General features: G+C 41.3%; 1 protein-coding gene and 1 long non-coding RNA gene across 14 annotated transcripts in view; one reads left to right on the top strand and one right to left on the bottom strand.

Annotated features, from left to right (window-relative positions):
• Nucleotides 1–2,682, top strand: part of FRMPD4 (FERM and PDZ domain containing 4) — a 478,200-nt gene extending 475,518 nt beyond the window's left edge. For 9 of the 10 annotated variants that reach the window (XM_050963167.1, XM_050963177.1, XM_050963218.1 and 6 more), the window contains one exon: nt 793–2,682. In XM_050963167.1, coding sequence (XP_050819124.1) covers nt 793–2,129 — 1,337 coding nt within the window. In that variant the 3' untranslated portion in view covers nt 2,130–2,682. Of the gene's footprint in view, nt 1–787 lie in introns of all 10 variants that reach the window. The other variant, XM_050963257.1, reaches the window with a different exon arrangement.
• A 4,565-nt stretch (nt 2,683–7,247) lies between these two features.
• LOC127056733 (uncharacterized) overlaps nt 7,248–27,664 on the bottom strand; it is a 39,467-nt gene continuing 19,050 nt past the window's right edge. The window contains exons 1-5 of one of the 4 annotated variants that reach the window (XR_007775889.1): nt 19,995–20,714; nt 18,262–19,635; nt 13,461–13,684; nt 10,751–12,400; nt 7,248–10,582 (exon numbers count right to left, since the gene is read on the bottom strand). This is a non-coding gene — a long non-coding RNA (uncharacterized LOC127056733). Of the gene's footprint in view, nt 12,401–13,460; nt 13,685–18,261; nt 19,636–19,994; nt 20,715–27,664 lie in introns of those variants that run through there. The other 3 variants (XR_007775886.1, XR_007775888.1, XR_007775887.1) reach the window with 3 other exon arrangements.

Below are 27,664 nucleotides of genomic sequence, written 5' to 3'. Positions count from 1 at the left end.
ATTTGAAAAAGTCTTGTTTCCTGATTGGTCCTCTGGTCAGGTGTTTCAGGTTACTGGTGTTACCCCTTTACAGGTAAAAGAACATTAACCCTTAGCTATCTGTTTATGACACTAATTTTAAGAGATTTTATAAAATTTTGGTTTGGGGGGTTTTGTTTGTTTTTAATTTAATTGAAAACAATATTTTGTTGGGGGTTTAAACATTCTGGTTGCAACTGAAACACAGCAGCATTGTGTAAGTTTATGAGAACCAAAAAATGAAACTGACAAGAAGCAAAAGTGAAACAGTTTCTTTTCGCTGCCTAAAAAATGCATATTGCGAAACAGAATAAAAATAAATGGAATTTTCAAAATTCTTTCCATTTTAGTAATATAAGGGATTTTTATGTCAATATCCCTTTAAATACTAAATGGGGAACTTCCATTCTTGTTAGCAGAGGAGTGATGTTCATGAAAGTTCTGTGGAACAATTTTCTGCTGCCTCACATTGTAAGTCAGAGTGTGGTAATAGAGGGAGTAGTCAGTTATTCATAAATGAGAATATGTTGATAGATTTATTTTTTAATTTCATATTTAGAGAAACATGAAGACATCTGACTATTTTCTGAAAGACACATTACTATTCATGCATGGTACTAACTGAAATGGGGGTCCTGGAAAAATATTGTGAATCTATTAGGACAGGTCATTTTTTTTTAAAAGTCCATAAAAGATACTTAGAAATTCAGTCTATGAATATTATCAGTGTGATGCTTAATTATTCTCTCTGTTCTTCTACTACCCCTAGTGTAGCTTTCACCGAGCCTGGAAAGGGAAGACGAGGGGGCATGCCTTCAGCTTTTCCTAAACAGCCTCTAACTGACTCCATCATGCTATCATCCAACATTCGCTCAGAATCAAAGGTGCCGAGTCAAAATCAAGACTCTTGTGACATTCCTAAAGTAAAACAGGGATGCGGGGCAGCAGTTAGTTTATGGCCATATGACACAATGGGAGGAAGCCTCAGAATGCCACACAGCAGGAAGGTATTGAGACGCAGCAGCAGCGTCATTGCAGGATCCACAGGCATTGAGATGCTTCTTGAGAAGAAGAAGGCTGCATTCGGTCTGAAATGTCTAGACATTGCTGCAAGAGATGATTCCAAGGCAGAAAAAAGAGTGGAACTCCCTCTGGGCAAAAAGTTATCCAAAAGCTATTCTCAAAGTTCTGTGAATGTTAGTACTGACATCAAAGACAATAAAAGGTCTTCGGTCACCAGCTCCATGCGGAAGGACTCCAAACAGTACAGAATATTGCCCTTACGAAAGTCAGATGCCAGCAACTGGAGATGCCGGGGCCCGTTTAGCTATTGTTTCCTAAACAGAGGAAATGACAATGAGGATGATGAAGATGATGGAGACAACAACCACCTCTCATGCCTCTATGAACCACAGATACCGTGTGCATTACCAGAACCAGCCAGTCAGTCTTTTTCCATTGAAAAGGAGAAGAAAGCTATTGAGCCCCCCAAACAGATACTAAATAGTACACCTGACAAGAGCAATGCTGAAGACCAAGGTGGCCAAACTGATATGAATCTCAGTGACATGGCCTTTGATGCACAAATCACAAGAATAAATGTGATGAAAGAGAAAACTTATGCAATGCCTGATGGATTTCGTGCAGCACAAAAAGATGCCAATGAGCTGCTCTCTATGGTCCGAGCAAGTGTGGGGAAGAGGGAAGATTTACATCCGGAAACATATGACCTTAAACTTTCTCAGTACAAACAACTGTTATCCATAGGATCGAGACAGTTGGGAAGTGCCTGCAGGAAAATGGCCATGGCTGATAAAAGCCCCGAGGAAATGCTTCTAGCTATGACTTCCAGCTTTCAAGTGCTCTGTTGCTTAACAGAAGCCTGCATGCGTTTAGTGAAAGTCATGAACTCTGAAACACAGCAGCAGGAAATTATAGCTAAAATAGATGAGGTCGTAATAAACTACATTTGTCTTCTGAAAGCTGCAGAAGCAGTGTCAGACAAGACCTCCGATGATCCTAGCATTAAACTCTTGGCTCGACATTCGACTACCATGGCCGCTATTGTAAGCACACTAACACGTTCTCTTAAAATGCTTTTAAACAAATAAAATACAAACGTCACTTCATAATCTACCTTTGCGAAGCCATACATAAAACCTTTTGTTTACTGTATGTGTATGAACTAATATAACAAACTCAGCTCCTTCTATCTGTATATTTTGTTATTTTATAAAAAATAAGTGAGAGAATAAAAAAAAATAGTTCTACTACCGAACATTGACAAAGTACTGGCCAGATCTATCCTTCTGTTTATATTTTAAATAAAATGACAAAAAAAGAAAAACAAAAAACAAAGATTCCCACAAGAGCATATTGACGTTTGGCTATTTTTCATATAGTCAAATCTACAGGTGTGTGATGTGAGATTTTAAAGCCTGTGATGTCAGAGGAATTGTTTCCTGTTCCCTCCGAATTTCCATTTGGAGAACATTACATCCACATTTAGAAATAAGAAATGGAATCATAATGTATATAACACAGTATTTAATGTTTTAAAATTATAATTTTTAAGCATTGGAAATAGCAAAAATACATTTAAAATCCAAAAGACTATTATGACTTACTAGAGAATATATATATAATAAATAACTCTTTTGTTCATATTGCCTGGTTACCTGATGCTTCTTTTCTAGGAAATGCTTCTATATTGCAAATAGAGAAAATGATCGTATCTGATATACATGGTGGAATGTTGCATTCTGGGACCAAATGATAACTGTGTGGAAGGTAGGGAAGAAGGGTGGAGGGCATAGAAGGTAGAATGGGGTTATTTTTTTTTTTGTGATGAAAGAACTGCGAGAAATGCATTGGTTTAATTGAAGATAGAAGAACCTAATGGCCAGGTCTAAAATCCTTTCATTGGTGAACAGAAACCAAAGGAAAACCATTAGGAAGTTACAATTCTTGTACAATTTTATCATAAATAAATGAATCATGTTTATTTTGTTAATGTATTTTACAGTTCATGTCAGATGATTCTAGATGTATACATGTAAACACCTTCAAAATAAAATTAATCTTTTGGAAAAAAATAACCTTTTTGCCAAAAAAACAAACAAACTCTCAAACAGGTTCTTTTACTGGTGTTGGAAAGAGCATTTTGTGACAGCTTCTCTAATCAGAACTTTTCTGTAAAATATACAGTAGCATTAAAGTTGCAACGTAAAAGAATTCAGAGTTTCAGCAACTCTTAGGCTTTAAAGGGGAGATTTTTTTAAAGTGCCTCTGAGCTTTAGGCAACCCAGCCCTAGTGAATGCATTAAATCCCTAAGCTCTTGTGAAAATATTCTCCCTAACTTGTACCTGGTGTAAGTATTATGGCCCATGTTTTTCATAATCTCGCATGTAGGGGTTGATGTAATAATAACAACCATAAAGATCTTGATTTGAAAACTGCACTTGCCTACTCAGCTGTAGCAAAGCAGAGGCTTTTTTTGTTGAGTGAGGGGACCTAAGACCTCAGAATTGAACCATTTGCTAAAAAAAAGGAAGTGTGATTGCAAAGAATAACCTACCGAGTGTGAAGACAAGCAAGCAGTGTTGTCTTCGTGAGTCTGCACACAAACAACTCCAGAGACTGTGCTTCAGTTTATAGCTTTGTCAAACGGCAACAAAGTGAAATTAAAAAGACTATGGTAAGCTTCACTGCTGCCATTCGGTTTTACAGCTGCTATTTCACTGTGAGCAGCAGTAAAATTGTCAAGATAGATCTTCATCTCCCTCAGCAGTAATGTTTAAGCATATTGCACTGAAAAGATGAAGTGAATTATTTTACTTGAGACACATTCTTCCACTACGTAGACACCTGTGTCAAGTCTAGAGTGAAGGATAACATTTTCAGAGATGCCTATGTCCCATTTTCAAAAGCTACTTAAATGCTTAGAAGCTGAATCCCAATTTACTTACAATGCAGTTTTCGCTTCATAGGGTATTCAATGGGTAGCGATCGATCTATCGGGGATCGATTTATCACGTGTAGTGTAGATGCGATAAATCGATACCCGATTGCTCTCCTGTTGACTGCTGAACTCCAGCTCGGCGAGAGGCGGAAGCAAAGTAAGTCATTTTAATTTGATCTAAGTTACATCGAATTCAGTTACGCTATTCTCATAGCTGAAGTTGCATATCTTAGATCGATGCCCCCCTCCGTGTAGACCAGTGCCTACATTGCTTTTGAAAAAAATGGCACTTAGGTTCCTAAGTCACTTAGGCACTTTTGAACGTTTTGTCCTAAATTCATCTCAGTTGTAGCTCTATTGAAATCAGATTATTCGAGTTAATGGATTTACACCAAGCATGAATTTGGCTATGCAGGTTTAATTTTCATTACCAGTATTGTTAATTATCGTTACTCTTTGTACTGTCATAGCAGGTAGTCAGCCCAGTCATCAACCAGATCCCCATTTTGCAAGGTACAAACACAGAACAAAATGATGGACTCTACCCCAAAGAGTTTTCTGCTAAGAATGTAGCAATGATATTATCCATAGTTTATAACTTCCCATATGAAGCTCAGCAAGTAACAAGTGCTGATTTTTGGACAAAAGAAAGTTAATTAATAAGCCACTGTGACAGCTTTGAAATCCCTAAAAAATATTTTGTGCACTTCTTTGACTTGGCTGAATGGAGGCAGGGAAAGAGACAGTTACCATATTTTTTAATGGACAATTCTATTTTCCTCCAAGTGTTCTCTAAACAAAACTTTGAGATCCTCTGTCAGTGATAATAGGGTTTGGACGCCCTTGGCAACTGAAAAACCCATCAGAGCCATTTAATGATGATGCTATAGGTCCTGATTTAACCTGCTACTTCTACACAGTGGAAATAGCAGTCTACAGGAACTAATAATGGGACAGCAGCTTTTCTGTCTGAAATAACCAGGGTGAGCTGCGTTAATAATTAATCTGGTGGCACTTCCCTAGGAGCTTAGGGAGGGACCTGTCACCACTTCCGAGAAGCCAGGTAGGGAGCCTGCCAGCCCTGCCAAACCTCACCTCACAAGCACCAATGGGGGTCCCAGGCTGCTCCCGCCCGAGCACCCGTGGTGCCTCCTGGACTGCCTCCCCGAACACTCGCAGTGCCCCCTGCACCGCCCCACCTGAGTACCTGTGGGGACCCCCCACGCACCTGCGACCCCCCTCTGGCCACACACCCCCAGAGCACCCATGGCAGCCCCCAGGCCACAAACCCCCGGAGCACTTGTGGCACTCCCCTGGTCCGCACTCCCCCCCCCAAGCACCTGTGGTCCTGTGCCCCTGCAGCACCCCCTAGGCTCCCCTGAGCACCCGCAGTGCACCCCCCCCCCAAGTACTTGATTAAATCTTGGGAGTGCTGCAAGTCATGGATGGACGGGTCACCGGCTAAGTTCCCTCTAAGTTGTGCAGCCACGCAGCTGCCTATTAAGTCCCACACAGGGGCTCAAGGCTGTGGCAGAGAGAGGTGCCTCTCCACCATCCCCAAGCTGCTGCAGCGAGAGAGGGCTGGGGGGAGTCCTCTCTCCCCACTGCAGCCCTGGGCATCCTTCAGCCCAAACCCCTCATCCCTGGCCCCACCCCAACCTTCTGCCCCAGCCCTGAGCCCCCTCCCACTCCCCAAACCCATCATCCATGGCCCCACCCAAGAGCCTTCACCTCTAGCCAGAGCCCTCACCCCTGCACCCAATCCTCTGCCCCAGCCCTGAGCCCCCTCCCGCACTCCAAACCCCTCATCCCCAGAGCCCGCACCCCAGCTGGAGCCCTCACCCCCTGCATACAACCCTCTGCCCCAGTTCCGAGCCCCCTCCTGCACCTCGAACCCTTGAGCCCCACCCCAGAGCCTGTACCCCCAGCCAGAGCCCTCATCCCCCTGAACCCCATCCCTGAGCCCTGTCCCAAAGCCAGAACCCCTCATCCCCAGCCCCACCCCAGAATCCACACCCCCAGCCATAGCCTGCCCCCCCCTTCCACACCTCAACCCTCTGCCCCAGCCCTGAGCCCCCTCCCACACTCCGAACCCCTTGGCCCCTCTCCCACCACATGAATTTTGTTATGTGCACCAAGGTGAAGGTGATATGTTGCACATCACCTCCATATTGGTGCACCTAACAAAATTCATTCTGCACATGGATGTACAAAATTAGAGGGAACACAGGCCGTGAATTTTTGTTTACTGCCCGTGACCTGTCCATGACTTTTACTAAAAATACCAGTGACTAAAACGTAGCCTTATTCATACTACATCAATAAAATTGTTAGTCATCTCTGAAAGCCAAAAGCGGCCATCAGTTACACCTGTGAAATACCACAGCAGGATTATGGGATTCCTGTGGTGTAATGGAAAACTATGGGTTTGTACAGATGAGGGCAGTATTAGGCTTGCAAAATATTTACTACTGCTGATGATATGTGAGCCAGAGGAATGCAGTTTGACTCTAATGTTGAATGTGCAGGTAACAGTAGCTAGAAAAAGCATATTTTTAAATGATGATACAGGGATCGTTGAGAGATGTTAAACATGAGGCTCCTACATTAGACTCCTACAATGCTATTTTTAAATTGACTTTTCAGAGAGGAAAAAATCATTTTAAGTCCTTCTTTGGTTATATACTGCAATGCTCCTCATTGTTTTCTGTGCTTTAACAGTTTTCACTCAAAGGACTCGGTAGACAAAAGACACCATCTGTACGATTTACTTCATTCCATTCAGGAGTTTGGGGGGTGGGGAGCTATGGGGTTCAGAACTGAGATCAGAAATCTGTTTTGCATGATAATTCACCATTGAAGCTATGGTCCACGAGCTCCATTCAGGTCCACGGATAGTTCCCTCTAAGGTGCGCACCTGGGCAGATGCACACAAGAGAACGAAGGGCCACCTGCCTAATTAATGGAGCCGTGCAGGCTTAGTTCCACTAATTAGGTGCCTGGACCCTGGAGATGTACATGTAAGGTGAGGTGGTGGCCTTGAGGGGAATAGGGGATAGGTGGGAGGAGGCAGTGGGGTGAGAAGAGGGGTTGGGGTAAATTTGGGATGTGCGGGGCTGCGGTGGCTAGAGTAAAAGACGACTTTCCCCAGCTCCATGGCTGTATCCATCGGGGAGAGACCCCTCCCTCCTTCCCAGCCCCAGCTCAGGGGCTGCTGCAGCGAGGGACAGAGGGCACATCGATCACATTAGAAAGGTAAGACTACTGTTATTAAAATATGAGTTGTGTGCTTTTATTTGTAGAACAAAAAATTTAATTATTAAGGTTTTTATCTAGCACTTTTATCCAAAGTGCTTTACAATAGTTACTAATGGTACAAACAACATTTGGAAAGATCATTAAGTGGTCTGGCAAGACCCTCAGCAATTTTCAAGTGGTCTGTGAAAAAAAAGTTTGAGAATCACTGTTTTAGAGCAATGGACAGCGTCAAGACATACTACAGTTACTGTTATGTGCTCTCATCTTAATTCCAGTATAATAAAGTTTGTTTCTGATCTCAGACCTATTTCTAACCTCACTACCTCACATCTAAATTAGTTAGTCGTAAAGTCTGATAACCCTATACTCCCAGCCAGCACCGAGAGCTTTGACTTCAGTGCATGTGATGTGGTCCTTCCACACAGTGGGTAGGTTTTCAGAGCCCGTGACAGGTGGATGTTGAGGAGAGCTTCGTGGGAAATCCCTGTGACTCAATATGCAGGATGACTGGAAGGGGAGCCAGAGGATCCATTTTTAGTTTGGATTTTTTAGTCCAGGGGTTCTCAAACTGGGGGTCGGGACCCCTCAGGGGGTCGCGAGGTTATTACATGGGAGTTCGCGAGCTGTCAGCCTCCACCCCAAACCCCGCTTTGCCTCCAGCGTTTATAATGATGTTAAATATAAAAACAAGTGTTTTTAATTTATAAGGGGGATCACACTCAGAGGCTTGCTATGTGAAAGGGGGTCACAAGTACAATAGTTTGAGGACCACTGCTTAGTCGTTGTCATCCATGGAGTGAGCCTATGACAACTGCGGGATAATCCACTCCTGAGGCTGCAGTAGGGGACATGATTCTGCTGCTGCTCTGTCACATGGAGAACTACAGGATTCTCTAGTCGACAGTCTGCCTACTTGGGTTGTACAACAGGGACAACAGTTGGCCCTTAAAATGGTTGTGCTGTGAATAAACAGTGCTATCCCCATATCTACCAGAGTTCTAATATCTACTGACTTCTCAGGGACCATCCCAAGGGACTGAGGCCTTCAACCTTTTCTATCACATCAAACCATTCTTGCCTCTCCTTTCTTCTGATGCTTTCTGCAGTGTGAATGGAAAACTGCATGCCCTGCATGCTGCCAGTTTTACGTCAAAGTCAACATGCAATTTAAATGGATAATCTGAGCTTCCCAAACAAGTCTAAATATTTAATTTTTAGTTCTGTTGGTCTGACCCAGTAACTTTGGTTTGTAGCTACACGTGTCATACACCTAATTCTACAGCTGTCTCTCACCCAAATAATACTTAACCATTACTGCCCGAAATGGTCAGTTGTGTCTGCTGAGTTATTCCAATCTCAACAACATTGTTTGTGAAGTATTTATCCACATAGGACTACATTTTATTTAGACTCTGGCTTTCTGGCTTATTAATTGCAGTTAATTCATGCAATAAACTCAAAAAAATTGATTGTGATTAAAAAAATATATCATGATTAATCACAGTTTTAATCGCAATGTTAAGCAATAGAATACCAAGTGAAATTTATTATAATATTTTGGATGTTTTTCTCCCTTTTCAAATATATTGATTTCAGTTACAACACAGAATACAAAGTGTACAGTGCTCACTTTATATTATTTTTATTACAAATATTTAAAAATTATAAACAAAAGAAATAGTATTTTTCAATTCACCTTATACAAGTAGTGTAGTTCAATCTCTTTCTCGTGAAAGTGCAACTTACAAATGTAGATTTATTTTGGTTACATAACTGCACTAAAAACCAAAACAATGTAAAACTTTAGAACTTACAAGTCCATTCAGTCCTACCTCTTGTTCAGCCAATCGCTAAGACAAACAAGTTTATTACATTTACGGGAGATAATACTGCTGGCTTATTATTTACAATGTCACCTGAAAGTGGAGCAGGCGCATGCATGGCACTTTTGTAACCGGCATTGCAAGGTATTTATGTGCCAGATATGCTAAACATTCTTATGCCCCTACATGCTTCAGCCACCATTCCAGAGGACATGCTTCCATGCTAATGATGCTCATTTAAAAAATAATGTTTTAATTAAATTTGTGACTTAATTCCTTGTGGGACAATTGTATGTCTCCTGCTCTGGTTTACCTGCCTTCTACCATATATTTCATGTTATAGAAGTCTCGGATGATGACCCAGCACATGCTGGGGTTTTTTAAGAACACTTTCACTGCAGATTTGACAAAATGCAAAGAAAGTACCAATGTGAGATTTCTAAAGATAGCTCCAGCACTGGACCATGAGTGGACTTGTAGGCTCTAAATTTTACATTGTTTTATTTTTGAATGCAGGTTTTTTTTTACATATTTCTACATTTGTAAATTCAACTTTCATGATCAAGAGATTGCACTACAGTACTTGCCATAGAGGAATTGAAAAATACTATTTGTTTTGTTTTTTACAGTGCAAATATTTGTAATAAAAATATAAAGTGAGTATTCTACACTTTGTATTCTGTGTTGTAACTGAAATCAGTATATTTGAAAATGTAGAAAACATCCAAAAATATTTAAATAAATGGTATTCTATTATTGTTTAACAGTGCAATTAATCATGATTAATTTTTTTTATTGCTTGACAGCCCTACTTAAGACCCCTATCCACAAATTACTTTGGCATACTGGCCTTGTTTAACCCCTTGATTTCAATTCATTGAAGATAATTATGGTTAGGATTTCATGGGTCTGCTCTACGTTTTTGCCAGTTTTTATTGCTTATTTTCACCTTGTTTTATCAGGCAATTTAAAAAATGGAGAAAAACTTCTCAACAAGAATGTTTCATGGGGTTTTAGTTTCAAAAATATCTCATATCCTTTTACAAGAAATGTACTTATTGCAATATTTTTTCTAAATCATTCATCGCAGCATAATTGTAAAAAGAACAACCTATTTCAAATGTACAGCTTGTGAGAACAATCAGAGCAGAACAACACTACATTTCTCAAGGCGCCTAGTACAGTACATATTAAGAGCAAGTAAGGGTGTGGCAGGGGGGTAGTTATTTCATTTGTACAGTACTTTGACTATAAAGTCAGCTTAGCCCTCTTACAGAGAAAGAGCAACAAATGAGCCACAGGGAAGGAACTCTTGAGGATCCCTTTGTGGAGATCACCATCCCATCCAGTGGGCCCCATTCCCCAACCTGGTAGATTACCTCGGGATCTGTAGGAGGCCAAAGCCATCTGCGCAGCGGCTCTCTGTTCTGTCCTCTCATATATCCCTTCCCATGACTTAATGCAATGATAAGATTGACAAATCAAGCACTTGTTTGCAATGTAATTGTAGCCATGTCAGTGCTAGGATAGTAGAGAGACAAGGCAGGTGAGGTGATACCTTTTAGTGGATCAATATCTGTTGGTGAAACAGACAAGCTTTCACAGAGCTCTTCAGAGCAGACTTTAAGAGCTCTGTGCAGCTCAAAAGCTTGTCTCTCTCCCCAAGAAGTTGGTCATTATCTCACTCACCTTGTCTCTGTAAATCAAGCACTTGATAGAGAGTGATCTAGGACTGTGATCACTTTGAAATCTAGGTAGCTTTTCTGTATGGATTTATCTCACTGCCAGTGTCTGTAGGGAGGGGAGTTAAAAAATATTTAACATCTTTTTCTTTCCTCTGTTCCTGTATGAAAGACCCCATCAATAGGGGGAAATAAACGTTACATCATACAGAGGAGAAAGGGAAACTTACTGTATATATTGTCCAATGCACACAACAGACAGCAAAAGTAGATATGTTTCTAATCTTTTTACAGGTCCAAAAACAATTGTAACAATAATTAATAAAAAAAAATTAAGAGTGTGATTTTCAAAAGGGTTTGTCCTGTTATTAGGACTTAATTCTTCACTGACAGTTTATTTTAGAAATCCAAATAAATGTTAGGATTGTTTACTTGCCTGGAGGTATTCCTTGTTTTGGTTTGCATTTGGGGGTGGAGGAGAGATAGCTCAGTGGTTTGAGCACTGGCCTGCTTAAACACAGGGTTGTGAGTTCAATGCTTGAGGGGGCCACTTAAGGACCTGGGGCAAAATCAGTACTTGGTCCTGCTAGTGAAGACAGGGGGCTGGACTTGATGACCAAGGTCCCTTCCAGTTTGAGGAGATAGGCTATCTCCATCAATTGGCATTATTAGTATAATCTTGCTCTAAAATGCATGAAATTGCACTTGAAGTTTCAAAATTTTCTGGGGAGGACTTTCATTTAAAATGTTCTTGCTGTTTTACAGCCTCCCTATTTGTGCTTGCCACTGGCTGACCTCAGGCAAGTCCTTTCAACTCCCTGATCCTCAGTTTCCCCATCTGTTAAAATGGGGATTATAATGCTTAGAGATGACCTACAGATGGAAAAACTAGGGATTATTATTATTAATTGCATATCTGGGTGCTACATGAATGCTTTCTAATAATAAAATGTTTCAAGTCAATCTACAAAACAAGGCAAAACTGAAGAAAACAAATTACATACAGAGTTCCTGAATTCCACAGAAAGTTTGCACATCACTGTACATGTAGTGTGTTGAAATATATAAATGATTAGTGGAACAAGAAGAATTAGGACTTCTGGTGATGTTTAGCAAATGAAAGAGTTTTAAAACCTTATTTACTTTACATACAACAATAGTTTAGTTATATATTATAGACTTATAGAAAGAGACCTTCTAAAAACATTAAAATGTAATACTGGCACGCGAAACCTTAAATCAGAGTGCATAAATGAAGAATCGGCACAGCACTTCTGAGAGGTTGCCGATCCCTGCTCTAGTCAGTGCCTTTAAGGAGGAGTGGGCACAGTTGGGAGTTCTCTGCTCAGCATCCCCTTCTGATTCCCTGATTTTTAATCTTTAAAATTCACTCATGTCCCTCTCTATTTTATTTGTTGTCTCCATTATTTATTTGTGGTCTGGGTTCAGTGGCCCTTCCCCCTTCGTTGAGTAGGGAGCGCTTTTAGCTTTGGGTGGCCTTAGGCCCTCTGCTTCCTGGCAACCACAGAAGGTACACACCTTCCAACTTGTGTAACAAATGAGGCAGGGGTTCTATGGACAACAGCCTCCTTTCACTACACAATCCTGATCTGTCTGTAGTGCATATCCAGCCTGTGGAAAGAACGAGACAGAGGTCCTGTGGGAAAAACAGAATATGAACATGTAACTAAAGAATATATCATCAGACCTCATCATTAGGTTTACATGGTCCATCTAGCCCAGTATCCCGTCTTCCGACAGTGGCCGATGCCAGGTGCCTCAGAGGGAATGAACAGAACAGATAATCATCAAGTGATCCATCCCCTGTCTTCCACTCCCAGCTTCTGGCAAACAGAGGCTAGGGACACCATCCCTGCCCATCCAGCCTAATAGCCATGGATGGACCTATCCTCCATGAATTTATCTAGTTCTTTTTTGAACCCTGTTATAGTCAATGTAGTCCTATTAAATCTTGTATTCTGTTTCCAAGACCACATTATAATGTGATTTAGACACTTTAAACAATAAACATTTGACCAATAGGAAGGAAATATGGGAAGAGCAAATTTGTGTTTCAGAGTCATTTAACGTACTACTCAAACATTTTATAGGGAAACACTTATTTTAAATTGCTTGTAATGGGCTTATTACACATTTTAATGCAAATTGAGATGTCATTTTCTATGTAAAGGTTACCCATCCCACTGAAAGAACATTCAGTTATGTTATATCCATACATTTGTGCAAGTTAAATCATAGAGCAATACAGCACGCAAGAGCACAGTTCCTATTTGTGTCCAGGCTTGGTAAAGTAAAAGATAGCTAGATCCCTCTTGCAGTGTCTGCTATCATGGGCTTTCAGCTGGCAAAACCATACTTGATGAAAATAAGAAACAATGCTTCTTAAAATGTATAAAGTAATTTCTAGTAAAACTAACTGTATGGAAATATTTTTAATACAACTTCCAGTTCTCTAGTGGCTGAATCGGCATTCAAGTGAATTCAAGTTCAGAGGGTATAAGCCTGGCATTTTCTCTCTTCTACACTTCTATTTGGAACAAGAGAAACATAAAATGAAGACAGGTTTCAGAGTAGCAGCCGTGTTAGTGTGTATCCACAAAAAGAACAGGAGGAATGAAGAGAAGAGTGACAGATGAAAGAAGTAAAAGTTAATATGAAGCATAAAATGATCAATAAAAAAGTACAAACTAAATTACCTTCAATTCCAGCTGTTAGAATGATCTGTACACTTTAAGAGAAAAGTGAATAGATTTTTTTTTCAGAATTGTTTTTTCATGAATATCTCCTTTGTCTTCTCCTAATCCCATCATATGGGGTCAGGCTGTCATGCGAGTATCTGCCATCTTTTTCTGTCTGAGGCAGCACCAAGATCTACCTTATGACAATCTTCTTTGATATAATCCATCCACTGCTTTTTCGGCTGTAATGTGTATATGAATACACATAAAACAGAATTTAATTAATGAATTCAGGCTAATGAATTAATTAATTCGGGCTATAATTTCAGTTCAGATGTGTGTCTTGTTCTCTCCTGCCAAAAACTGTACAATGCCCCATCTAGCTAGATCTTGTAGGACTGATAGGCCTAGGTCCAAAGAAAAGTACAAACAGGAAAAAAAAACAAACTTAACCTTGTGCTATGAGTAATAAAGGGAAAATTGGCTTCCTTATCTGTAGCTTTTGTTTCTCAGAATGCAAACATAATCTGATCTGAACAGCTCTGCTGAATAGATTGCTAGGTTAATAAACTTCCCCATTTCACAGTAAGAGAAGCAGCTGAGACAATGTTTTTGTTTGTTTGTTTGTTTGTTTTCCTTGAATTTACTCTCACGGTGCTGGACCACTGCAGCATTGTTTGCTGACCTGGAAAGAGCACTTCCAAAGTACATTCATTTGGTACTTGGTAGAAGTATTTCTAATTATGTTGTAGATGACAGGAACAATAAAGTTACAGGTGTAAAATGCACAAATTTAATGTGATTAAGAATATTTTGTTATATAAGGAAGATCTCTACAGCCCCGTGGGTGCCCCCTTTATATGTAGGTATTTCAGACCTGTTGCTTAGGCCATGTCATAAACAGATGGTTATGGGTTAATGTCTCTTTTACCTGTAAAGGGTTAAGAAACTCAGTAAACCTGGCTGACACCTGACCAGAAGACCAATAGGGGGACAAGATACTTTCAAATCTTGGTGGAGGGAAGTCTTTGTTTGTGCTTTTTGTTTGGTTCGTTGTTCGCTCTCGGGAGATCATTCCAGGTTTTCCCAATCCTTCTGAATCAGTCTTTCATGTTTTAAAATTGTAAGTAATAGCCAGGCAAGGTGGATTAGTCTTATGTTTGTTTTCTTAACTTCTAAATGTGTCTTTTTGCTGGAAGGATTTTTACCTCTGTTTGCTGTAACTTTGAATCTAAGGCTGGGAGGGGGGTCCCTCCAGTCTATATGAATCTGAGTACCCTGTAAAGCATTTTCTATCCTGATTTTACAGAGATAATTTTTACTTTTTCTTTCTTTAATTAAAAGCTTTCTTTTTAAGAACCTGATTGATTTTTCCTTGTTTTAAGATCCAAGGAGTTTGGATTGGTGTGAAGCCTCTCAAGGCAACCCAGGGAGGGGAAAGTCAGGGGGGAAAAACAGGGGGATGGTTAATTCCTCTTTGTTTTAAGATCCAAGGAGTTTGGCTCTGTGTGAAGCCTCTCAAGGCAACCCAGGGAGGGGAAAGTCTGGGGGGAAAAGGAGGGGGATGGTTAATTTCTCCTTGTTTTAAGACTCAAGGGGTTTGGGTCTGGGTTCCCCAGGGAAGGTTTTGGGAGAACAGAAAGTGTGCCAGGCACTAAATTCTGGCTGGTGGCAGCATATCAGACCTAAGCTGATAATTAAGCTTAGAAGTGTTCATGCAAGTCCCCACTTCTTGTAATCTAAAGTTCAAAGTGGGGGGAAAAAAACCTTGACAGGCCACTAAGCAGTTCTTCCAACCAAAAGTATGCATAAGTGGTAAAAGGTAACATTTAAAAAAATCACTTTTAATAAGCTAAAATGTTAAAAGTAACAGAGGGAATAGTTTTTTTAATGATTTACTCAACATTCTGACAGCTTACCTTTAAATGTCCCTTGATATGTCAATTCTCTGAAACCATTTTTCTTACTATTTTAATACATTCCACATTCTTCTTAACCTAGAAGCCCTTTTGTATTAGTGAGAGGCAGAATTACGTCTCCAGAGTCCACCGCTAATCATCACACTGGCTGCAGGACATAGTACACTGAATTCTAACTCCATATCTTTCTATTTCACTTTATCAAATTATACAATGAATGTATTTGAAATAAAGATAAAATACAATTCCTGGAAAAAAAAAACCTTCAAAAAAACTAAAATCAAATTGATGCACAATTTTTAATTGGTCTTTCTCATGCCAAAATTATACAAGATGTCTGATTGGCCTTAGTGACACCCAGGATGGAAGGAGTGTTAATGGGGAGGACACAACATTGATTCTTCTGGAATGTATAATAATTCATTTTTTGAAACAAATCTTAGTTTCTTCTGCCTAAGGTTATGGCTACACTACAGAGCTAACAGCAGTGCAGCATCGATGCAGCTATAAGCTCTCTAGTGTAACCTGCTATAAGGACCAGTCTACACTGGCAAAGCTAAAGCATTAAACCACCTCAACAAGGGCTGTAGCTCCCAGCTCTGGGGCACTGTTAACACTGGCACTTTACAGCGCTGCAACTTGCTGCATTCGGGTGTGTTTTTTCATACCTCTAAGTGAGAAAGTTGTAGCATTGTTAATTGCCAGTGTAGACAAGCCCTAAACCAATGGAAGAGATTTCTCCTGTCAATTTAATGAATCTACCCCAATGAGCGCCTGCAGCTAGGTCAGCAGCAGCAGTTCTTCCAGCAACATAGCACTGTCCACACCAGTGCTTATGTCAGTGTAACTTATGTCGCACAGGCGGTAGCTTATTCACACCCCTGAGCTACATGAGTTATACTGACATAAGTGGTAGTGTAGACGTAGTGTCAGTGTCTATAGGAAAACCTCACAGTCTGACTGACATTCCATAACCTGTGCTTGGTTCCAGGTCATCAATCGGATTTCTTAATGGTTTGCAGTGTTATGTATTTTAAATTAGAATAGTCCTGTGTCAATCAGTCAGCCCTACCTTTTCCATTATTATCACAGTCTCAAGCAGTCTTGAATAAAAGACATCAGACTTCTTGCCTATGCAACTATTTAAAGACTGAATCACCATTACTTATTAAGATCTGTTACATGGGACTTCAAAGCTGTATCTTTTAATGGTGTTAACCAAAACCAAGTTGGGAATGTGCCCTGTTTATTAAAAGCATGAAACGAAAATGCTGACTCTTTAGTAGACTCTTTTTAAGTTCAACAACGACAACAACAACAAAGCCCCCGTGGGGGTTCTCCATCTTCCTAATAACAAAAAACAAACCAGTTGCTAAAGGCACTAGGCACTAAAGCCTCTACAGAAAAAAAAACTAGATGCAATCAATTAGACTTCAGGACTGTCCAGATCCACCTTGTTGTTTCTGACTCATATAAGTGTGAAAAAAGCAAACTATTAAATCACCATCTCAACTATATATCGCCATATCAAAATGGAATAAAAACTTGATATAGATTTGCCGTATTTGTCCTTGAAAAGGTGATGAAGGCAGAGGCCATTCTACCTTTTTCTGGTAATAAAAAAGATACTTTTGTGCCAAATAACTGAATTCTTTAGGTGTATATAATGTATCTGTTGGCACAAAAAATGAAACATTACAGTAGAATTGTGTGAAAATAAACACACAACAAAAAAAACAAAGGCAAGCTGCATATTCACCTCAGTTAATTTTTTGCACTGCCATGTGGCCCTCTGCTGGGGACTTTTTGCTACTTGTCTGTTGCTGAGCAGTGGCCATGGAAGAAGTGGCTGGCATAGTTAAGTCTCCCTATCTAAAAATTATTTTCTGTGATCTGATTTTTGGAGAGAGTTCAAATCCATGAATACAGGAAAAACTTAAATTACAGCTGAATTTTCCAGTGCTAGTCAATCATATGCACTTGAAGAAAGATGCTTCTCTGGGTCAAAGTCTGAGTATGATAATATACGTGTTAGTCATACAACAGCTATCACGTTATACCTTCTACTTTATCCATTTATATTAAAATCGATTGAAGTAACTAATTGTTGATGCTGACAATGATTTTAAAATGGAGAAAATTACCAGTGCTAAACTCTGATTCCTTGATTAAAATTGTTCAGGTTGCTACAGATCAGGGCCATTATGAACAATAACATGAGTGTTACTTCACATTTTCAGACTACAGTAAAAGCTGTTTTATCCAGCACTTTACCAACCGGCAAGCTCTATAAACTGCCATTTCTGATTTTCATAGGAAGTCTGGTCTATACTCCAGTTGGTGCAGGGCTGGCAGGCTCCCTACCTGGGTTTGCAAGGCTCCCTGCAAGTGGTGATGTGTCCCTGCTGCCTCTAGGTGGAGGAACAGCCACAAGGGGTTCAAAGTGCAGAGGGGGTGTGGGCTGGAGGTTGGGGTGCAGGAGTGGGTACAGGGTGTGGGTTCTGGGAGGGAGTCTGGGTGCAGGAGGGGGCTCGGGGCAGGGAGTTGGGGTGCCAGATCCAGGCAGCGCTCACCTCAGGGTGGAGGCTCAGCTGTGGGAGCAGTGCCTGTGAGTGGAGGCGGTGCACAGTAACTGTATTAAACAGGAAGTAAACGGGGGTTATCTTGAACAGGGAAAGGCTCAAGCTTAGGTATCATGTTCTTGTATCAGAAATGGACTGGCTACAGAGCTTACTTATATACACTAGATGTATTCATTGTTAAATCCTTTAATGTTCTACCAGCTCTGACTGAGGTTCGTTTAAATAAGGTATTGTATACACATTGCCACCTAATGGCTGTACAGTATAATACAGTTTAGCGTTCCATTACATCTCACCCTTTAAATTCTACATTCCTACCATTTACAGTATTATGCTGTCTTTGAAGTTCAGTATGTATCAGTCTGAATCATACTGGTTATTTAATTACATGATCCGAATGCGTAACAACTTGGTCATCTGGCTGTCCATTAGTTGCAGCAACTGACCAAGGCCAGTTTGGAATCCCTGAGTTGTCCTCTTCTTGTTCGGCACCTGCCATCTGTAGAGTTTGTTCTGTGGATTGTTCTTTCATAGGAACAAACTGTAGATGTTGACAGTTTCTGTTGAACTCTTCACTATTGGTCTTGATCACATATAATCTGGTTGCTGAATTCTTTTTCTTCATGAGAGCTGGAGTTGTCTACCCTTTCTCTCCATTGAATTTGACATGAACATGGTCACCAGTTTTTAGACCTGGCAGTTCTCTAACTGGGTGATGTCCATTGAAAAAGGGTTCATAAGCTCTTATAACCTTTTTTTATCTGATCTGCCTACTCTCTTCAGGTCTGGCCACTTTGAAAATAGGTTCTTTTCCAAAGTTGAAACAGTAGTCCTGTGTTGTCTTTGTATCAGGGGTTGGGCTGGACTATATCCAATAGCTGCTATTGGTGTTGATCTGTAACACATAAGAGCAATAAATGGATCTTCCTGCTGTAGGATTTTCTTGGCTGTCTGTACAGCTCTCTCGGCCTCTCCATTCACTTGTGGGTAATGTGGGCTGCTAGTAATATGATCAAAATCATATTTCGTTAGGAATTATTTAAATTCTGCTGCAGTGAATTGCAGTCCATTGTCCATCACTAGTTGTTCTGGAATACCAAAGTGAACAAAAGCGCACTTCAGTTTCTCAATAACACTAACATTATTTCAATATTCCAGGAAAAACAGTCCATGATGATCAGGTAATGATGTCCTCTGAATTCGCATAAATCTACAGCTAGTCTCTGCCATGGTCTGTCTGGTAGATGTGTTGTTAGTAAAGGTTCCTTGTGTTGTGTTGGTCTATTAGTTCTGCAGTGTTCATGTGCAGATACTTTGGTCTTTATGTCCTTGCTGATGCCTGGCCACCACACTAACTGGTTGGCTCATTCATGGCATTTAGTTAATTCTTGAACCTTCATGGATGAGGTTTAGGATTTTTCATCTCATTTTGTTTGCAATTATGATGCCATTAAGAACATTCAATCATTTGACTCAGTTAATTGTCCATTTGACTCACTTAATTGTTCACTGAAAAATAGTTTCTTGTCACTTCGACAGTGTCCTTTGGATACTTGGGCCAGCCACCCCAAATGTAACTTAGAGCTTCCTGAAGTTACGTGTCTGTCGAGATTACTTTTTGTAGATGAGGTAGTCTTTCCTGACACAGGTCTGTATGTGTCCACAGCATCCACGTACACATTTATGCAGGGACTGGAAACATTAAAAGGTTTCGTTCGGGTCTGGTTTGGGTTCATCAATATTTCCTAACTCTCTGATTTAGACACTAACTTAGAATGATGGTTTGGTAACCAGTTCAATCACTTTGAATCTGTTTGAAGTGGTTCAGATACATATCCTGAGGACTAATGTTACACACTCTTATGCTTGCATTATAACTTCTACTAAAAAAAAAAAGATAAATATTTCTTTCACTTTAGAAAAAATATATTTTAAACAAGTTATTTGCACATATTAGTACAACATCTTCCAGAACTCTGTCAGTCATATTTGACCACTGAGGTGACAACCTGTATTTCACCACAGAAAATGCCCTTTATTCACTGACTTACGTAGCAGGAACAAGCACTCAGCAGAACGTGGGGAGAGGGAGGAGATGGAGAGGGAAGGGAGGTGTTCTGGGAGTTTTAATTCCCTTCCATGGCAGATCTCTACCTGGACATAACAGACAGAAGGACTATCAATCCCAGAACCCCTCTCTCCCCCTCCTCCCTCTCTTTGCATCTCCTGCAATAGCATCCTGAGAAGTATAGTCTCTGCCCCTCTCTCTCTAGGTTTCGAGCAGAGAGAGACCCTTCCTCAGCACCCCCAAAAGACCCTTCCCCAGGACCTGATTATTGAACCCTGTTATTTTGAACCAGATACCAGGTTTTTTGGGTGTTTTGGGGGGATTGTTGGTGTCAGCTTAGGTTCAATGTGAGTGGGAATTTTCAGGTCAGTTTCAGTTCCGGTTCACTCAAAAAACTTATCTGAACTGTTTTCCGGGTTCAGGTTCGAGTTCAGTTCGATTCCCTGCCTTTACATCATCTTTGTACTCATGGGTAGTTGAGTACAAATGCAGAGCTTCTTGACAGAGGGTCTGCTACTACCAGATTTTCCCCAGGAAGATGTTTAGCAATTGGGTTAAATCACATTAACCTTAGCAATAGATGTTGGCATCTCAGTGGTGCTTGATCCAGGTCTTTTCCGTTGATGAGGGTTACAAGTAATTTATGGTCTATTATCAGTGTAAATGAATCCAGTCCACACAGATATCTATAAAAGTTCTCATATGCCCTGTCATAAACAGATAAGAAAAGCTAATAGCACAGAAGTACTTTATATCTCTTTGACTGTAAAGAGTTAACAAGTTCTGTAAGCCTGGCTGTCACCTGACCAGAGGACCAATCAGGGGACAGGATACTTTCAAATCTTGAGGGAGGGAAGTTTTTGTGCTGTGCTGTTAGTGTTTGGTTGTTGTTCACTCTGGGGGCTCAGAGGGACCAGACGTGCAACCAGGTTTCTCTCCAATCTCCCTGATACAGGTTCTTATAGATTCAAAATAGTGAGTACTAGGTAGATAAAGCGAGTTAAGCTTATGTTTGTTTTTTTATTTGCAAATGTGCATTTGGCTGAAAGTAGTTTAATTGTGTATTTGGCTGAAAGGAGTTCAAATTTGTATTTTGGCTGAAAGGATTTTAATTTGTACTTGAATACTTAGACTGGGAGGGTATTCCCAGTGCCTATAGCTAAAAGACCCTGTACCTGTTCCATTTTTTTTAAATTTACAAAGATAATTTTTACTGTTTTTTCTTTCTTTAATTAAAAGCTTTTCTTGTTTAAGAACCTGATTGGTTTTTTTATTCTGGTGAGACCCCAGGGGACTGGGTCTGGATCCACCAGGGAATTGGTGGGGAGAAAGGAGGGAAGAGGGAGAGAGAGGCTAATTTCTCTCTGTGCCAGGATTACTTTCTCTCAGGAAGAGTCTGGGAGGGGGAAAGAGAAGGAGGGAGGAAGGTGAATTGTCCTCTCTGTTTTGTGATTCAAGGAGTTTGAATCACAGTGATCTTCCAGGGTAACCCAGGGAGGGGAAGCCTGGGAGAGGCAACAGTGAGGGAAAGGGTTTACTTTCCTTGTGTTAAGATCCAGAGGGTCTGGGTCTTGGGGGTCCCCAGGCAAGGCTTTGGGGGGACCAGAGTGTACCAGGCACTGGAATTCCTGGTTGGTGGCAGCGCTACAGGTTCTAAGCTGGTAATTGAGCTTAGAGGAATTCATGCTGGTACCCCATCTTTTGGACGCTAAGGTTCAGACTGGGGAATTGTACTATGACATGCCTGTACACTTGCCAGGCACACCTTTTCAATTTGTGCATATTATTTTTCAGGTTCTGTAAGTGTGTGAGAACAAACTGCAACTGGCTTCCACTCAGAGCCATATTGTTGCAACAACATACACACAGGCTGTAGCTTGTGGTGTGAGATTGTGCACATCATAGTACTTGAAAACTGGAGCTGTTGAGCTCATTTCTTTGACCTTTTAGAAGGCAGTTTCTTGATTTGGCCCCAAAGTCAAATGCATCTTCACTATGAACAATTCAGTCAATGGTTTTTTTCGTTGTAGAAAGGGCTTGTAGGTATCGACCAAAATAATTTACTATCTCTAGTATACCTCTCAGTTCTGGTACATTAAATTATGCATTCAATTCTCAAATTGCTTTTACTTTCTCAGGGCTAGGACTGGTTCCATCTTTGTTTATTGTCTGTCCAAAAAACTTGATTTGGGGTAGACAGAAAATGCATTTTTCCTTGTTTAGCTTTGGTCTAGACTGACTGATTAGGCTTAGGAATTCATTGAGGGTTTTTTGTGTTCTTCCATCAAAGATGCATATCAGAACATTGTCCATGAAAACTATAACTCCCTTGTGTTTAACAGTTCTGCCATCGTTCTTTAGAAAATTTCAATTCCACTGGTAGTTTCGAAAGGTCACCTTTGAAAGCAAAAGCTCTCAAAATGTGTGATATGTGTAGTCAGTTTAGCACTTTCTTTGGCTAAAAGAATTTGCCAGAATCCACTCGAGGCACTCACTTTGCAGAATACTGTAATTCCTTTTACTTTGGGGAGAAAGTCATCCCAGTGTTGGGAGGATATATTTTTCTCCCATAACTGCTTCATTAAGTCTTTGAAGATTCACACAGATTAATATTTTTCCATTTTTGTTTATAACTGGTATCCTTAGGGCACATCATGCTGTTCAAGATTTTTCTCAGTTATGTCAGTGTGCTCCATCCTCTTTTATTTTGTTTCCACTTTATGAAGTAATGGGATAGCAAGGTGTATGTACGCTATATGCAGAGGTGAAAGTAAGCCTGTACGCCCCGGTACGGCATACCAGCAAGAGCTGGTGCACCATACCGGGGCGGCCCGGCTTCCCCATGCTGCAATTAAAGGGCCTGGAGCTCCCAGCAACAGCTGGAGCCCCAAGCCCTTTAAATTGCCGCCAAAGCCCCACTGCTGGAGCCCTGGGGTAGTGGCAGTGGGGTTCTGGGGGTTATTTAAAGGGCCAGGGCTCCCGCTGCCTCTACTGCCCTGGGCCCTTTAAATAGCCACCGGAGACCCGCTGCCGCTAACCCAGGGCTCCAGCAGCAGGGCTCTGGGGGCTATTTGAAGGGTCGGGGAGGTAGACGCTAGGGAGTCCTGGGAAAATTACAGTCTATCAAATATGATTATGTAAGCAAAGTCAGGATGAGCTCTACCCTGACATCTGGTGGTGAATTATGGGAAGTGTGGAAAGAATTTCAGGAAGTGTGGAATCTCAGGTATTTGCATGGGCACGCCCAGCATAGCCCAAGGCAGCCTGGGATGGTTATTTTGACAGCCCTGGGATCCCCAATTTCTTTGTTATTGGGGCAGGATAAATAAAGTGTTGCCACCTGATTATGTGAATGAGGAACTACGAGACTGCTTTATGACAGAGATGTCTCAATATAACTTAAGTGACGCTTGCTAGACAAGGGACATGAGTTCCAAAACCCAGTGAATTGAGAGAGGTTGGGGACTGGTGTGTGTACCTGATGGTATGGGCCCCTTCTGAGGGCCTGGAACACCAATTACACATCCTCCTCTCTCCACTGTAAAAGAGTAGAGCTAATTTTGATTCCATTAGGAGTCCATCTAGAGACTGCTGAGCTGATTCATGTTGGGCCAATGGTGCACCAGCACCAGGGCTCCCCCACTAAGAGCTGAAATCACTGAGTGCTGTGTTAACTAGCGAGGGAGCCTGAAGACCTATCGTTAAGCAGCTGGGAGAGTGGAGCAGTTTGCAGCATGTTGGAGCAGCCATGGAACAGTGAGTGGAGTGAAGTGGTTTGCAGGAACGGCTGGAGGAGCGGCACAGCTGGTGTAGTGGAGCTGGTCGTGGTGAAGGCTACAGCAGAACTCCACGGAGATGCAGAGCAGTTGGCCCTGGCCCACATAAGGTGCCCCTTAACACCTTGTGTGGACTCCCCCCCAACCCCATTTCCACCCAGGCTTGGGGGGTAAAACTCTGCAGATAAACTTTTGAATTCTGGGGTGGCACTGACCAGAGACTTTTGGGTTGTTGGACTTTGGGGTGATTAGGCTTAAGACCCTAAGGGGGAAAGGACATTGCCAAAAGTACTTGGAGGTGGGTTTTTGCTTATGGTTTGTGTTATAATCCTGTTTGTGGTGTTTCTCCAATGGGATGCCTCACTCTTTCCTTCCTTTATTAAAAGGATTTTGCTATACACAGACTCCGTGCTTGCGAGAGGGGAATTATTGCCTCCTAGAGGCACCCGGGGGGGTGTGGTATGTAAGTGTCCCAGGTCACTGGGTGGGGGCTATCATAACCTTAGTCCCAGATTTGGACCTTAGCGTCCAAAATATGGGGGTTAGCATATGATATGGTGGCAGCGGTACCAGGTCCAAGCTGGTAACTAAGCTTGGAGGTTTTCATGCTAACCCCCATATTTTGGACGCTAAGGTCCAAATCTGGGACTAAGGTTATGATATGGTGTGCAGCAGGTGGGATATAGACAGAATCCAGAAGCCAGTAGGAATATTATATTTTTCTTTTCTCTGCTAAGGGCTTTTTAGCAGAGAGAAACAGTTGGTTTTAAAAGGGAACCAGAGAGAATTTTTTTTTCTGCTCTCTCTGGCAGTTTGTGGCTTGCATGTTAAGCAAGAAGCCATTACCAGACTGTTAAGGGTCTTTTGTCATGCAATAGCCCTCCCATTAGGAGGCAAGTTCCAGCACTATATGCATGCAAATAAAGTGGTTTTTCAGGTTTACTTAACATTGAAGATTAGCTAAAGGCACTGTTGCTAGGCAGACTTCAGGAGGCAACAGAGCCTGCAGTGCAGAAGATAAACACCGGAGGACTAACTGTTAAGGCCAAAAAGTGTCAAATAGGCCAAAACAGAGTGACTTACCTGGGGCACCAGGTGGGTCGAGGAACCATAAACCCCCTACAGGCCAAGGTGGATGCTATCCAAAAGTGGCCTGTCCCAAAGTCAAAGAAGCAGGTCCAATCCTTCTTAGGCTTGGCCGGATACTACAGGCGATTTGTACCACACTACAGCCAAACCGCTGCCCCACTGACCGACCTGACCAAAAAGACCCAGCCAAATGCAGTTAAGTGGACTGATGAGTGTCAAAAGGCCTTTACCCAACTTAAGGCAACACTCATGTCTGACCCTGTGCTCAGGGCCCCGGATTTTGACAAGCCATTCCTAGTAACCACAGATGCATCTGAGCGTGGTATAGGAGCGGTGCTCATGCAGGAAGCAACAGATCACAACTTCCATCCTGTCGTGTTTCTCAGCAAGAAACTGTCTGAGAGGGAAAGTCACTGGTCAGTCAGTGAAAAGGAATGCTATGCCATTGTGTACGCCCTGGAAAAGCTACGCCCATATGTTTGGGGATGGCGGTTCCAACTACAAACTGACCATGATGCACTAAAGTGGCTTCATACTGCCAAGGGGAACAACAAGAAACTTCTTCGTTGGAGTTTAGCTCTCCAAGATTTTGATTTTGAAATTCAACACATCACAGGAGCTTCTAACAAAGTAGCTGATGCACTCTCCCGTGAGAGTTTCCCAGAATTCAGTAGTTAAAAAGTGTTCTTAAAATGTCGAAGTCTGTTAGTTATATACTTAGGAGTATATGTAAAGGTGTATGTGTTGTATTAATCTGTTTATTTTAAAGTTCTAGAAGGAAATCGCCGCCAGTGAGCTTCCCCACTGTCTGCAATTTGGGGGGCGTGTCATAAACAGATAGCTAAGGGTTAATGTCTCTTTCACCTGAAGCACCTGACCAGAGGACCAATCAGGAAACCGGATTTTTTCAACTTTGGGTGGAGGGAATTGAGTGTCTGAGTCTTTTGTCTGTCTGCCTGCTTTCTCTGAGCTTTGGAGAAGTAGTTTCTACTTTCTAGTCTTCTGTTTCTAAGTGTAAGGACAAAGAGATCAGATAGTAAGTTATATGGGTTCTTTTCTTTGGTATTTGCATTAATATAAGTGCTGGAGTGCTTTGATTTGTATTCTTTTTGAATAAGGCTGTTTATTCAATATTCTTTTAAGCAATTGACCCTGTATTGTATCATCTTAATACAGAGAGAACATGTGTATGTATTTTTCTTTCTTTTTATATAAAGCTTTCTTTTAAGACCTGTTGGAGTTTTTCTTTACTTCAGGGAAATTGAGTCTGTACTCACCAGGGAATTGGTGGGAGGAAGAAATCGGGGAGATCTGTGTGTTGGATTTGCTAGCCTGATTTTGCATTCCCTCTGGGGGAATAGGAAAGTACTTTTTGTTTCCAGGATTGGGAACAGAGAGGGGGAATCACTCTGTTTGGATTCACAGAGCTTGTGTCTGTGTATCTCTCCAGGAGCACCTGGAGGGGGGAAGAGAAAAAGGATTATTTCCCTCTGTTTTGAGACTCAAGGGATTTGGGTCTTGGGGTCCCCAGGGAAGGTTTTTCAGGGGGACCAGAGTGCCCCAAAACACTCTAATTTTTTGGGTGGTGGCAGCAGGTACCAGGTCCAAGCTGGTAACTAAGCTTGGAGGTTTTCATGCTAACCCCCATATTTTGGACGCTAAGGTCCAAATCTGGGACTAAGGTTATGATAGGGGCTCAAGCCGGTTATGCATTGTGTTATTGAAACGGAACCCCTGGATACTGAACCCGGCCCTTGTTGCTGCCAACTCAGAGAGGCAGAAGGGTTACAATTATCCTGGTTAAAATCCATGTATCATCTTTGTATATAAAGTTATGAATATTGATTATGTATGTGTATCTTATACATGTGTTGTATTCCTGGGTAACAACCACCAGATAGGATTTACATCAAGGCTAGACAGCTATGTGTTGATGGCCTATTAAGGACACTTCACTCTAATAATGGGCCATAGAAGAAACTCACCCCATCCAGTAGGTCTTCCGGTGGACGCCTCAAACTCTGAGGGGCCCATGGTCACGCCCTGTGATTCAGCAAACTATGTAAGAACATGTGATATGTTCATGTGACCCTGGACTCCATCTTGGGCCACTAACTTTTTACAAACACGGGCTGTGGACTTTGTTTGGGACATTACATTTCTATTCAGATGGCAGAGGATGTAAAAAACGCACCTGGGACATTTCCATTTTGTCTTCATTTCCCGCTTCATTTCTCTGGACTAGATTTCTATCAAGGAAGCTCTGAAAAAGGACTGATGACTCCCAATCTGTTTGGATAATTCCAGAGAGACTTGTGCAAGCTAGCAGTTTATTCCATCACTGCTACAAACCTGATATACATATAAGTGATTGCAAAGTCTTTATATGAGATCTTAAATATTTATAACTCTCTTCTTTTTTATATTATTAAACCTTTAATTTTTCATTATTAAAAGATTGGCATCTTTTTCTTGGGTAAAATCTGAGTTATATATTGACCTGGCTAAATGGCTGATCCCTTGGGATTATAAGGACCCTATATCTGATTAAATTGTTTTTCAGTAGCTACTCATCATAAAGTCCAGTGTCTGAGTGATGAGCCAAGGGCTGGAATGCCTAAGGAGACTACATTTTTGACTTCTTGTTAACCAGAAGTTCACTTTTGTTACTGGCATAGTATAATCTAATGACAGAATAACCACCAGTTTGGGGTGAGTCTGCTCTATTTCTCAGCAGTCTGTCCTGAATTTGACATTTTCAGCTGGGACCCACTGAGGCATGAGGACA

This window comes from Gopherus flavomarginatus, chromosome 1 (assembly GCF_025201925.1).
Source record: "Gopherus flavomarginatus isolate rGopFla2 chromosome 1, rGopFla2.mat.asm, whole genome shotgun sequence".
Classification (NCBI taxonomy): Eukaryota; Metazoa; Chordata; order Testudines; family Testudinidae; genus Gopherus; species Gopherus flavomarginatus.
This window is presented reverse-complemented; position numbering and strand designations above follow the sequence as displayed.